This window comes from Abrus precatorius, unplaced genomic scaffold (assembly GCF_003935025.1).
Source record: "Abrus precatorius isolate BTA unplaced genomic scaffold, Abrus_2018 Scaffold11, whole genome shotgun sequence".
NCBI lineage: Eukaryota > Viridiplantae > Streptophyta > Magnoliopsida > Fabales > Fabaceae > Abrus > Abrus precatorius.
In genome coordinates this window covers 20,828,762-20,842,547 of record NW_020874303.1, presented here as the reverse complement: position 1 = coordinate 20,842,547, position 13,786 = coordinate 20,828,762, and the positions used below count along the sequence as shown (strand labels likewise).

Sequence of the window (13,786 nt, the reverse complement as noted above, 5' to 3'; positions counted from 1 at the left end):
ATTTTCATTTAAACGAAAGAGGTTACTAAGTCTGTTACTATATTTCCTTATTTCTTAAATTAGCAAACACTAGTAAGATACCATTTTCCATAAATAATTTTTAATAATCGGACCTAGATAATATATAGCACTTGTCTCTCTTCTAATAACAAATTTGTTATTTAGAGAAAGAAAATTGTAGCCATAGAAATATTTTAAGTGATATAATTATACTTAATTATTAGACTAACTAATTGTTTTTTGAGGAATTATCAATCATGTTGAATGAATTTATTATGTGTAGCCTAATAAGTTATCAACGATTGAGTAATTGTTGAACAAATTCCATAGCATTGATGCTTGCGCATAAACAATAATCTGATTTGGATGGATTGAGGGGTCACTTTTGATAGAAGCAAAGACGGAAAAGATAAGTGGATGAGACGTCTTCCTCTCCATTATGATTCACGAAGAAGATTGGTAGGAATTGGTACCCACTTGATCTGGCACATCATACTACACACTAACTTAATACACTCCTTGCATATGTGTTTTGAATATCAATTGCTTCTGCAACCATTTCAACAGCTCGTGAATTAAGGATAAGTTGGATTTTTTCTTTTACAAAATTTACAGAGAAAAGTTCATTTGTTCAAATTTTGTTTTAAAAGTGTGCTTTAATACAAGACGAGTAAATCCAAAAACCAATTAAACTATTTTCCTCATATGCATATATGCTTCTCCGAATCTCATCTCATCATCATACTTTCAGAAGTTTTTTTTTGTTTTAACCTTCCAAAGGGTAAGAATCCACTATATACATTGTTTGATGGTGTTAAAAGCTAGACGAGTCACACAGCTTGGACTATTGACATTGAAAGGGGAAATAAAATGATTCATAATTTGTTTTTTCTGCCTAAAGATTCTTGGTCCCACTTCCCTTTGTACAAGCCACCTCCTTATGTCATCCATTTTGTGTAATTTATTATAGAATTCAAAATATCATCATCATCCATGATAAGATACAGCTGCACCAAAAACATTCTTATTCCTTTTCTTATCCATGAATTGACGAATAATATTTTCTACACGACATTTGTGACATAAACGATAAGGCCTCATGAACAGATATAATTAATTTCTATCACCATTCCACGCTATTATACTCTCTTGAGTTCCCAGTTTAGCAGAACTACACAATCATATTATCCACACAATGTTCAGTTCAGATGAGGAGATAAAAGGAGAGAAAATGAGAGGAGGACACTTATTTTTTTTCATAGACAATAAATATTTTGCACTAAAGTAATTTCTTAAGTATTTTATACGACTCTATATTTAGGACTTGAATTTAAATACTTGATTAAATTAAAATAATTTTTGTTTCAATTCATTCAATTCAATGGTAAAAGAACATTTTAGTAGAGAGAGAGAGAAAAAAAAAATAAATTTCACTCACATCTCTTGAAATTTAATAAAAATTATTTAATATTCTATTTTTATACAATATATACCTCTTTTAATTTATATAATATCGTAATATCACATAAATTTTTCAATTATATAAATTATTCTTCATTTTTTACGTAATTATATAAATTAAGAAAGGTCAAAGTAATGTAAAAAAGAAGAAGAAGAAAGAGGTATTAAACTTAAGAGAATGTCAATATAATTTACTATGAATAAACGAATGCTTAAGACGGTAAAATAAGTTATTAATTTAGAATAATTTTGCTTAATTATTCTAAAAGTTTTTCTGTCAATAAAATCTTCCTAATTTTAGGAGGGAGCTGAAATTGAACGAATTTTGAATCCTCTATCTTCCCTTTCATTCTCCTCAAACCAAACCCTACGGTTATATCTCTGAATTGATCGATAGGTAACCTTAAGAGGCTAAATCAATATTTGCAATGTAGACATAATTTTTTGACAGATATTAGTGGTAAGTAATCAAATTTAGGCCTGTATTACAATGTCTAGTCTCACTAGATAGATAAAATTAATTTTCATTTAAAGGAACATGTTATATATATACACCTTACATATGACAGCGATGTTTATTTGTGCAATGATATTACAATCCACTAATGTAATAGTAGCAAAAGGGTCTGTGACATTTGTCTCAAGATTGAGAGGAAAAACATTTAAACCAAAAAAACAAGATAAAATAGCAACCTATATAAAATTTGCAATGAGCTATACAAAAATGCATAAAGTGTTAAAACATAATCCGAAAAGACCATGAGCTATGCCAAGAAACAGCCAACTTTTGTCAAAATCAAAATCCTCCGAAGAGATGGTTGTTATTAGTCAAGCTTTAGAATTTTTAGAGTTTGGTCAAAATAAAAGTATGGTTTGGCTGAAGAAGAAATCAACAAGAAGGGAGCTGGTTGTTAAAACATGCTACTTGATTTGACGTGCAGCACAGTTCAGGTTATGATGGATGAATCAGGGGAAGACTTACATAACCGAGATCTGACAAAATCTGATGCAACCATGTTAGTAATTCATAAGATATAGTTCGAATGTAAAAGAATTATGCTTTGAATATGATGATAATACTCAATTTTCTTGGGGCTCAAAGTCAATTGCTAATTTTGCAATGGCAAAACGATCAAAAGTTTCCCACTTAGACTATAATCTGAAAGCAGATCTTGCTAACCTAGTAATCCATAAGACTTCAATGTCAAGATAAAACTACTTATAATAGACATGGGTCAACTCGTAGATCGGATAACTTTTGTACTTTCCTTTTAATTTTTAATTGTGTGATCAAGGACCTTTAAAGGTAAATATACATGTATCGATCTGAAAATAGAGACTACTCTCACTGTTTAAAATATTATTTTGAATGATACACAGAAATTGCTAAAACAAATAAATTGATAATATTTTCACACCGGATAACAGATTCCAGAAACATCAAGCAATATAGGCCAGCAATTATCTGTGGCAGGAGTTTAGAAATTGTTACTTCACAAATGACTCCTGTAAGAACTGATGAATCAGGTGGTTGTAATGACAAGGAAAAGATGGAAAATGAGGGAGAAATAATGATGATAACGTGAGATAATAATAATAATAAAAACAGAACACCTATACTCCTGTTCATACTCGGTATTCTACCTTTCTAGGCCAAGTGTAGTATAACAAGTACAACTCACCCAAAAGCAGTCCTCAAGTAATATTGAACACATAATGCACAAGTAAACATACATATTTATATATAGATTTATGCATACTTTTAAAATGGCGGAATTAATTGGTGACTGTCTGTGTCCTTTTAAAAAGTGCATAAACATTGGAGAGTTTAGGATTATATGAATTCTATTCTCAACTTTGCAATACTCATCTAAATGAACTGAAGTTTACCTAAATTCAGCAGAAGTAGTATAACTACCATGCATAGACATATATAATAGATATTTTAATTTTCATGCATATGCTTGCTAAAAGCACAGAATAAGAAACTAACAATCTTCTGTAAAAAAGAAAAGTACAAACATTTCTGCACATAATAAAGAAGATTTCAAAACTAATACTAGTATCGTGTTCTTGTTACTTATACTGCACATTTTAAATCATATCAATCTCGTGACTAATTATTATACTTATTGAACTCTTTAACTTGTTAAGTATGTAATATATCCCTGATTTATGTAGCATTTTTTTTTTTGTCAAACATGTCAACTATTGGAGATATATGCAAGTACATTCCTACCAAATCTAAATCTTAGAAGAAATTAAGCATACAATAAAAAATACATGACCAATAACACACTGTTTGCTGGATTCATAGTATTTTAATTTTTATTAAGTTTATAAAAAAATAAGGACATGCAATTTTCATTGAAAGAATATTTTGTTGACACCCATGAAAAGCCCTGTACTCAAAGAAAGAAAGAAATAAAAGGAAAAAAAAGAGTAACAAATGTGATATTAAAATGCGATGCAGAAAAGTGACATATTGCCTACCAAAAGACTACACAACAAATATAAAAAATGTAAACACAAAAGAGCACTTATAAAAAACGTGGGATTCCCTGACAATAGTTGAACCAATTAGCTAAAACTTACAAAATTATTTCAATCAGGGATGCTTGCTTAAGAAGTTAGTGCTTTAGTCAAGCCTTTACCTGTTTCCACCATTCTTTTGGTATTGTCATGCACATGATTACCAAAGCAAATAACAGATAAACTTTACTAGAAATAATTTTCCAATCTCTTTTCCTAGCATGTTGATTAATCAAATTTATATAGTTCCTTGTGTATTTGCCTTCAACTTGTGTCAAATGATGAAATGTGGATTTTTTTTTCAATAATAATTAAATAAATTCCATTGAATATGTGTGCAGAACTTAAATTTTCTCGTTAATCAATTGCAATCCTTGAGATTTGATTGTTGCTCCTCCTAATTTTGCAGTACACAGGACGAGAGTTTATTAGTTTCCATTCATTTTTTAAAACTATTATTTTTAATACATTTTTTTTATATTATGATTATTATTATTAATACAAAACATTTTCTTAAACAAATGCGGGACATGGTCTGATAATTAAATATCTGTTTAAAAGAATGTCTAAAAGGGCGTTTGAAACGATCTCTAACATGACAATGATTGAAAACAAAGGCATCCGAATAGTTGTAACTTGTAGAGGAAGTTATGTGTTTATCCATAAAGCTAATGAATCTATGACAATTTCATTGATCATTTATTTCCACTGAACGGCTAACATCAATTAGTACAATTCTTTTGCTGGGCGAAGATGTGAACATGATGATTTAATACGAGTAATAATGCACTTTGGGAATTTGTTTGGATCACAACATGTTTGAAGCCTGTCTCTATATATTCTTCGTTAACCAGAGTCCACAGCCCATAACAGTGCCATGATCTAAGTTCACAAAGCTCTAACTTTAAAGAAGAGAGCCATCACTGGTAATTTTGACCCAACAAATTAATGTGGAGGCCCCATTTTTTTTTTTTGTACATTTACATACGGATTGAGATAAAACAACATTAAGTATTGTAATTTACTATATCACAAATAAAAAATATATTTTGACATAAGTTTGGTTTGGATTGAGTTGGAACCATTTTTAAATCTACATTTAAATTCCAATGTAATAAAAAAAATTAATTTTTGCATTTTTTATTTTTAATTAATTTGGTTCAATTTTACTATTCACGTTGGGTTGATCCATTTATAAACACTCTTACAAGTAACTCAGCCCAATCTATTGGATTTATATATATATAAAAGTTAAAACTATATTAAAGTTAGTTAGACTTTATTAAAATTTATATTAATATATTAATAAGTTAAAAACATAACTCTAATAAGTTCCATTTTTTTAATTCTTAAATTGAAATAGCACTCAAAATTTAATAATAATACAACAAAATTTCACTGTTTTTAGATGCGAGAAAAAAATAATAACAATTTTATTAACTTGAGCCTTAAGAAGAGAGTTTATATATATATATATATATAAAAATTTATAAATAAAATAAATATTTATTATATTAAGTTATAAAGTATACTAAATACTTATTTTCAATAAAATTTCACTATTATTAATTATTTATTTAAGATTAACATTTTTCTTATTTTTATAGGAAGTATAAAGAAAATAATTTTTCAATAAATTTTTTTGTTGTGATTTTTTTCATATCTTAAAAATTAAAAAGACATCTATATCTTTTATGAGATAGATTAATAATTATTATTTATCTATTATATTTATTTAATACATATTTAATGTAGTATTTTTTTTTACAAATTTATTATTAAAAGGTCAGAGTTATTATAAAATATGTGGAAGAATATTTATGCCATTTTAAAAAATTAATGTAAATCTATTGTTGTAATAATTATAAAATAAGTGTTGATCTAAATAAAAATGAATCATTATAAGAAATATTATAAGAAATATGAATAACTCACACTTAAAAGTTATTTCACAGAAGTAGAATTATTCAAATATTATAAAAAATGTTTTAACTATATTTTTATTATCTTAAAAGGATCCTAGAAATTACTTTTTTTTATTTTTACTTGGATAAAACAGATGGCAAAGTTCGAAATATTAATTTTGTGTAGTTTGTCACATGTGTTGTTAGCCATTGGATTCGACACATAGACATCGTGGATGACGTGGCAAAAATCCTAACTCTTTGACATTTGACCACAACCACAACAAAAGTGCTTTTTTTTTCTCTCTCCTCCAACTCAGACATTTCCACTCTCTCGAAAGGCCTCAAAAGGAGCAAACCTTCATTTTCATTTACTTTGCCTTTTTCCCTCTCACTCAGTACTCACTCACAAAATTCCTAATTTTCTACCTTCTTTCAATTCTTCTTTGTTTCCTTTTCCAATTTTCTGTTCTGGGTTTCCTTTGAATTTCACAGTGTATGCAGTTCTCCTTTGTGTTACTGCTGAACACTGTGAGTTTTCGTTCATGGCTGTGTTGCTGCTTTTTTTCATGCTACCACTCTCGATTACTGCATCTGGGGGTAAGTCTCTTATCTCTTTTCCTTTTCTTTGCTGGCACTGAAGTTTATCTATGTTGTATTTTTATATATTAATGTCTAATGGGTTTCATTCTCTTTTTCTTTTTGGGGTCTGTGGTGTTTGTTTTTTTCCTCATTATATCAATTTCATCCTGCCATAAACACAAGATTCTGCTAGTGGATTTAATTAATCTTAGCTTTCGGATATCTTCAAATTGGTCTCTCATGGTTAATATTTGCTTGTTTTCTTTATTCGATTGCATTTGCATTACTCTTGAGTGGACATTTCTGGTTTGAAGTTTGAAGAGGAGAGAGAGAGAGAGAGGGGGGGGGGTTGTTTAACCGGTAAGTGGGTATTTAATTTTAATTTTATTTCCTGATCAAAGCAGAGTTTTCTCAATTCTGTGAGAAAAGCTTTTACTTTGTAAAGAGTCTACGATCTGTCCTTTGCCGTCTTTGGTGGAACAATGTTATTGCGTCCCAGCTCATCACACAGTTTACTCTGCAATTTGCACTTAACTGCATTTTTGTAGATTTTTCATGGACTAAAATACCCTTATGTGAGAAAGCTAGGAATGAAGAAACTTTTAAATGTTTTTCATGTTATCAAAATAATAAATGCCTATATTTCTTATTTAATACTTACTTTATAAAATAATAATAGAACAATATTTTCAACAAGATGATGCAGCATAGATAAATATCTAAGCAGCCCTTACTAAGAAATTAAAAATAATTTTTTTGTTAAAAAATAATATTAATATAACTTTTTTTATAATTTTTAATACATTAATGTGTTTTCAATAAAATATTTATTTTTAATTCTCTATCCGGGCACAGATTAGCAAGACCATATATCATAACTTCACTAGAGAAAGTTATTTCCACTTTACTAATTCATAGCAGTGAAACTGTGGAGAGAGTAAAACGTAGAGGTCCACAGTATTAACTAATCTACCATTTATAAATGCATTATCAGCGTTATCAAGTAAATCTGCATTCTAGAATGGGCGGTTCTTTGACATTTGAAGAAAAACACGTCTTTATGCGTGGTTTTCTGTGTGTTACTAACCTATATAAAATTTTTCCTTCTGGATAATAATAATCATAGTTGTCAGAAAATGATGAGGGTTGTGGCAATTCATTGTGACCCAGTTCCCATTTACTATGTTGGCAACTGGGTATACGTTTTATGATTTGTAGCTTGCGGATTAAAGTGAATCTCTTGCTTGTAATACTTGGTTGGTAGAAGAACTAGGCGCTACTGATGTGTAACCTACCAACCAGCCATCATTTGAGTATGTTACACTTCTTAGCTAAATCCCTGTTTCCTTAGGTCCTACCCTTACAGATAAGAACAAGAAATACACATGGGATGACATGAACAATTATTCGAGTGTTGTGGTTCATGATCAAACATGAACAATTAAGGTGTTGTATCATGGGCCAGTGCCAATTTAACGGCATCCAAGGATATTATCAATTAGCTAAATGAACAATTTGACCATCTATAGATCCTTGTCATACTTTTGTTTTTAACTATTATTATTATTATTATTATTATAGTGTAAATGCCTTCGATGGGTAGCCCAAAATTTGAATTTCGGTTTTATTTTGTTAGAACTAGGTTCAATTATGCTATACATAATCCTGATTCCAACTATGGGATATTCCAGAAGAAGGGGTTATAAACTCGTTTGTCACACACACCCTTATTCATGAATATATTTTCTCATACCTTTCAGTGTTATGATATACCACTCTTGATTGTTGTTTTCTTGCTGTTTCACTTGTGAACCCGAGCACTACTGCTAGTTGCCATATCAAATTCTATGTTTTCACAAGACAGGGGGTGTATAGATTATAATTAGTAAAATTGTAGAGCCAGTTTGACAGATAAGTGAATCATTCTCCATTCTCCGTTTTTTGAACCATATTTTTCTCAAAAACTACATACATTTTTTGCATGTCATCTTTTCATATGTAATTTGTGGGAAAAGCGATAGTCCTACTGATCAGCTGGTGGTGTCAGTGATTACTGTTTGAAACACTGTCCACAATGTGTTCTATGAGAATTTTATAGATAAATCTAGGATCTAGAAAAGTGTACGCACATAGTAGGTAAAGTTAAAATATAATTTTTACTTCAGTGTCTCTACTTAATGTGCGTGGTGTGATCCATATAACCTGATTTCATCTAGTGGAGTAAGACTATTTTTGTTGTTTTTGTCTTTGCTTAATGTCCCAATAGTCCTTCTATTTTGTTTCTGAAGGTTTGTTTTAGATTGGTAATATCCTTCTGCTGAAAATTTAGTGCATATATTTGATTTACTTTATGTGCCTTTGATTTAGATTGAGGATTTATACCTTATTGCTCTTGTAAATAACTCAATATCACCAAGTTACATATCCTTTTTCATGTTTGGATTTACTATATAAATATAATGTGTTGTTCTTACTGAAGTTACATTATTTTCCTTCTCTCATTCACAGTTTATGATCAATGTCACATGGTCATTTTGAGTCTCTAGTTAAAATGGAAGTCCTTCATTTATAGGCACTTTTCTTTTACAGATGCTTTTATTGGTGTCAACGTGGGTTCAGATGTATCTGACATGCCCAGTCCAACAGAGATTGTGGGTCTTCTTAAGGCTCAAAGTATCCAACATGTCAGACTCTATGATGCTGACCAAGCCTTGCTTCTTGCACTTGCCAAGTCAGGAATCCGTGTAACTATTTCTGTTCCCAATGATCAGCTACTTGGCATTGGTCAGTCCAATGCCACTGCTGCAAACTGGGTTGCTCGAAATGTCATAGCTCATGTCCCTGCTACCAACATTACTACCATATGTGTTGGATCTGAGGTTCTAACTACCCTCCCAAATGCAGCCCCTATCCTTGTCTCTGCCATAAATTTCATTCACTCTGCTCTTGTTGCTGCGAATCTGGATCGGCAAATTAAAGTCTCTACTCCACACTCATCTTCTATCATCCTTGACTCTTTCCCACCTTCTCAGGCATTTTTCAATCGTACTTGGAACCCAGTCATGGTTCCCTTGCTTAAATTTTTGCAATCAACAGATTCATATTTTATGCTCAACGTATATCCATATTATGATTACCAGCAGTCCAATGGTGTAATCCCACTGGATTATGCCTTATTCCGCCCCCTACCTCCAAATAAGGAAGCTGTTGATGCCAACACTCTTCTGCATTATACTAATGTTTTTGATGCAGTTGTTGATGCTGCTTATTTTGCAATGTCTGATTTGAACTTCACCAATATCCCTATTCTGGTGACTGAGTCAGGATGGCCCTCCAAAGGTGAGTCATCTGAGCCTGATGCAACTGTTGATAATGCCAACACTTACAACAGTAACTTGATCAGACATGTCCTTAACAACACGGGGACTCCTAAGCATCCTGGAATTGCAGTTAGTACGTATATTTATGAGCTTTATAATGAAGACTTAAGATCAGGTCCAGTCTCAGAAAAGAACTGGGGCCTATTTTATGCTAACGGAGAGCCTGTGTATACCTTACACTTGACTGGTGCTGGTATTGTATTTGCAAATGATACAACAAACCAAACCTTCTGTGTTACAAAGAGTAATGCTGACCCTAAGATGCTACAGGCAGCACTTGATTGGGCTTGTGGACCTGGGAAGGTGGATTGTTCCCCTTTGCTGCAGGGTCAACCATGTTATGAACCAGATAATGTAGTTTCGCATGCTACATATGCTTTCAATGCATATTATCAGAAGATGGCTAAATCTCCTGGGAGTTGTGATTTCAAAGGGGTTGCATCTATCACCACCACAGATCCAAGTATGGCATTTCACACTCCTACCCAAATTTATACTTAATTGTGCTACATAAGTATGTGTACATTTAGTAGAACACCATAAGAGGCAATAAGGAAATATGCATGTTTGCATCAAGTTTCACCCTAAGGCAAGTTAGATGAATTATGGTAAAACTTGTTTTAGGGTTAATTACACCTCTAATCCCCTATGCCTTCAATTACTGGATTTTGGTTTCTTTTATATACTACTTTCAGATGTTGTCCAATCTAATATCAGACGTGGTGATAAAAAGTGCTCAGATGGCACGCAATTAGCTTATGTGGCATCTCATTCATTTAGCACATCAGCACTTTTCATCGTCAAACTGCCATAAAAGATTGGATCAGATTTGAAAGATTTCTAAAATTGATGGAACCAAAACTATACAATTAAAAACAGGGGGACCGGAATTTTGCAATTGAAAAGATAGGGGGAATATGATCCCTTGACAAGAAATATGGGAAAAGTGGTATTCAAATCTTTTTTATCAGTTTGTTCTAGAAGAATAATTGTTCAAATTATGGGTAAGATCACATCGGTATTTTTGTTCTCTTCGTTTTTTTTGCATTTTGATTCTCATTGTTTATATTTCAAAAAATTGTTATGTGAACACTTTTTTGGATTCCATTTTCTTAGCATCCTTTGAAATCTTAGTTATTGCCATCTTCTAATTAGTTAGTATGTTAAAAAAAATCTCTTAAAAATTGCAGCTTTTTTTTTGTTGTCCATTTTGTGTTGACACATATTTGTTAGACATAAAGAATGTTGTGCATTATCAAAGCTTACCAATTTATTATAACTAATATTTGTTATATTATAATTGTTACAGGTCATGGTTCTTGTGTATTTCCAGGAAGGTACGGTTTATTGAGTTTATGTTGATGTGGTCATTGTCATTCTTTTCCCATTATATGTGCTAGTCTTCTCATTTTTTCTGATATCTTAAATTTGTACCTTTTTATTTTTTGCATATTTGTGGTGAACTACAGTCACGGTAAAAAAGGCACCAGAATAAATGGAACGTCACTTGCCCCATCTAATTCAACAAGTTCAAGTTGCTTGTCACAATATTACAACAATGGTGGATCTTTCACAAGCCTTGTGGCTCTTGTTTTACTTTTTGGTGCAGTTGTTGCATAAAACGCATAAAACTATGCGCATCTCTTGTTCATCATTTGAATATAATTTCTGAGGCCATGGTCTTCAGCTGCCTTCTGAAAGATTCTACAGTGGCATACCTAATTTAGTGTTTTTCCTGTAGAGAATTTAAAGGGTGGCAAGGTTGATGAAAATGTATATCGGTGATTTTTACATGAGTTGTACATCGAATTTTTGTACAAACAAACCAAGAGTAATTATTTGACATAATTTCTGTAACCATATTAGGATTTATTATTATTATTTTTTTATAATCACAATTTGTATTTTTTGAATTGGAATTATTTCGTCTCTGGCATCTGTTGAGATTCATTTGGCATGATGATCTTGATGTGGTAGACACAGCTGATAAATCGGACTATCCACGATCACTTGGATAAAGAAAAGCCTTCATTTTATAACTCAGAACAATCAAACTTTAAGTACATTCATGAATGCAAATCCTATCATCAGCAATGATTCCCTTACTTCTATAAACTGTATACAAGTTACAATATATCCATAGTGTGATGCATGATAGTTTGAGATTGTCACCAGTTACACTTCATTATAGAACATCAGTATATGTATATCCATGAGAATTTTCATCGCAAACTTTACAGATCAATGAAGAGTCTGAAGAAGTGCACCACCAGTTTGTGTGTTGCTTACAGTATGGTTTGTTACAAAAACTGCACTTGGGAAGCTGTAACCAACACTCAAGACACAGTACATCTTCACAAGCTCCTTCTTCCACTTCTTCAGATCCAACGCATCCACCACAGTTCTCACACCTTGGAATACAAAAGTTGCATCCCCTGCATGGAGCTAGGGACCATTCCCTCCTCTTGCAGTGTCCTTTTGGGCAATCATAAACCATCCTCACCTCAAAGCACATGGGACAAACCTCCAAATCAATAAATCGCCGGCTTTCTTCGCGCTTGAACACCGAAACACTACCACGTTCATGATAGTAAATAGGCTGCTGCTTTTGCCGCTCCTCTAATGGCGGGTTCTTTTTAAGGTTCAGGGTAAGGATGTCAAGATGCTCCTTCTGTATGTTGTAGATGCCGTTTATACTTAAGGTGTTTAAGCAATTGCTTCTTTGGCATAGTGTTTTCACAGCTTTTAGAACTCCTTCAGGGGTTATGCCAGTGCATGCTGGTATATGGAGCTACACCCCAAATGAAACCAGAAATAAGACAAAACACTTCAGTTATTCAATTTCTTCTTTATCAATTTAGAAGATGGTTTTCAACATGTATACGACACCGTTTTGTCTAACTATGTAAATTTTCAACAAATTTTTGGGAGATCACAGACAAGCACGGATAGCCAAACACTTCTTATCCATTGAATTCCACATCCCTTAGCACTGTCCTATTTGGTAAACTGCTAGAACCAACCTCATAACTTTATTGGCTAGAAAGCAAAATGGAAATCTGAAGTATGGGTTTGGATATTCGTACCTTGTTTATGAGAGGGTTTTGTTCTACGACCCTTTGGAGCCCCTCGTCGGTAATGTGCATGCAGTTCATGAGAGCTAGTGTTTTGAGCCTACCAATGGCTTTGGAGGTGATTTTGATTAGAATCTGGTTGTTGAGCAGCGAACTGAGAGGCCTTTCAACAATAACATTCAACCATGGTAATATATCATTGTTCACTGCATCCCTTAGTGATGTGCAAACTTGAGACATGACTAAAACCTCGTACACTGGAAGATATGCTAAGACGAGGAACATAGCCTCGTGTGGAGGGTCTGATTCAGGTTGTGCTTGCTTAACTGTAAAGCTAAGAGAGGAAGCCTTGGAGTACTCTTCCATGTTTGGTTCAGTTATAAATTCAAAACTTGATTCTCAATGGAAGATGTTGGATCCGTGGCATGTCAAGTGACTTTAATGGATATAGGATATGAATTGGCAGGGACACACAATAAGGACAAGAAAATAAAAAGAGATGAGATCAGAGTGTGTCACGTTAATACAGCTAAATATATGGTTGAAGTTATGCCACACACATGAGAATAGCTGATTTTTCCCTTAATGCCCCTCCTCACTCTACCCCTCGGTAGTCTTTGCCTTGGGGACTCAAAGTATGGGTTATTTTTAAAAGAAAAAAAAATTAAGGAGGTTTATTAATAAAATTATTAAAATAATCAAATTTGTAATTTTAATGAAAGTTGGTAAAAGTTGAAATAATAATAATAATAAGCCAATTCTGGTAGGCTCCTAATACGTGGAAGATCCATCATTGGCAACCCATAAAAGCACACAAAAGATATGCTCTGCTGGTGATATATTAATGCATGTT

The 13,786-nt window shown here is 32.2% G+C and overlaps 2 protein-coding genes across 2 annotated transcripts; one reads left to right on the top strand and one right to left on the bottom strand.

The window, feature by feature from the left end:
* The first annotated feature begins 6,609 nt into the window (after positions 1–6,609).
* Positions 6,610–11,712, top strand: LOC113854884 (glucan endo-1,3-beta-glucosidase 3). Its single transcript, XM_027486183.1, has 3 exons — positions 6,610–10,322; positions 11,169–11,196; positions 11,329–11,712. Exons 1-3 carry the CDS (start codon positions 9,110–9,112, stop codon positions 11,477–11,479), a joined length of 1,392 nt encoding a protein of 463 aa, XP_027341984.1. The 5' UTR covers positions 6,610–9,109; the 3' UTR covers positions 11,480–11,712.
* On the bottom strand, positions 11,615–13,435 carry LOC113854885 (F-box protein SKIP28). Its single transcript, XM_027486184.1, has 2 exons — positions 12,946–13,435; positions 11,615–12,650 (listed from the first exon to the last, which is right to left on the bottom strand). The coding sequence occupies exons 1-2, from the start codon at positions 13,297–13,299 to the stop codon at positions 12,045–12,047; spliced, it is 960 nt and encodes a 319-aa protein (XP_027341985.1). The 5' UTR covers positions 13,300–13,435; the 3' UTR covers positions 11,615–12,044.
* Positions 13,436–13,786: the final 351 nt, after the last annotated feature.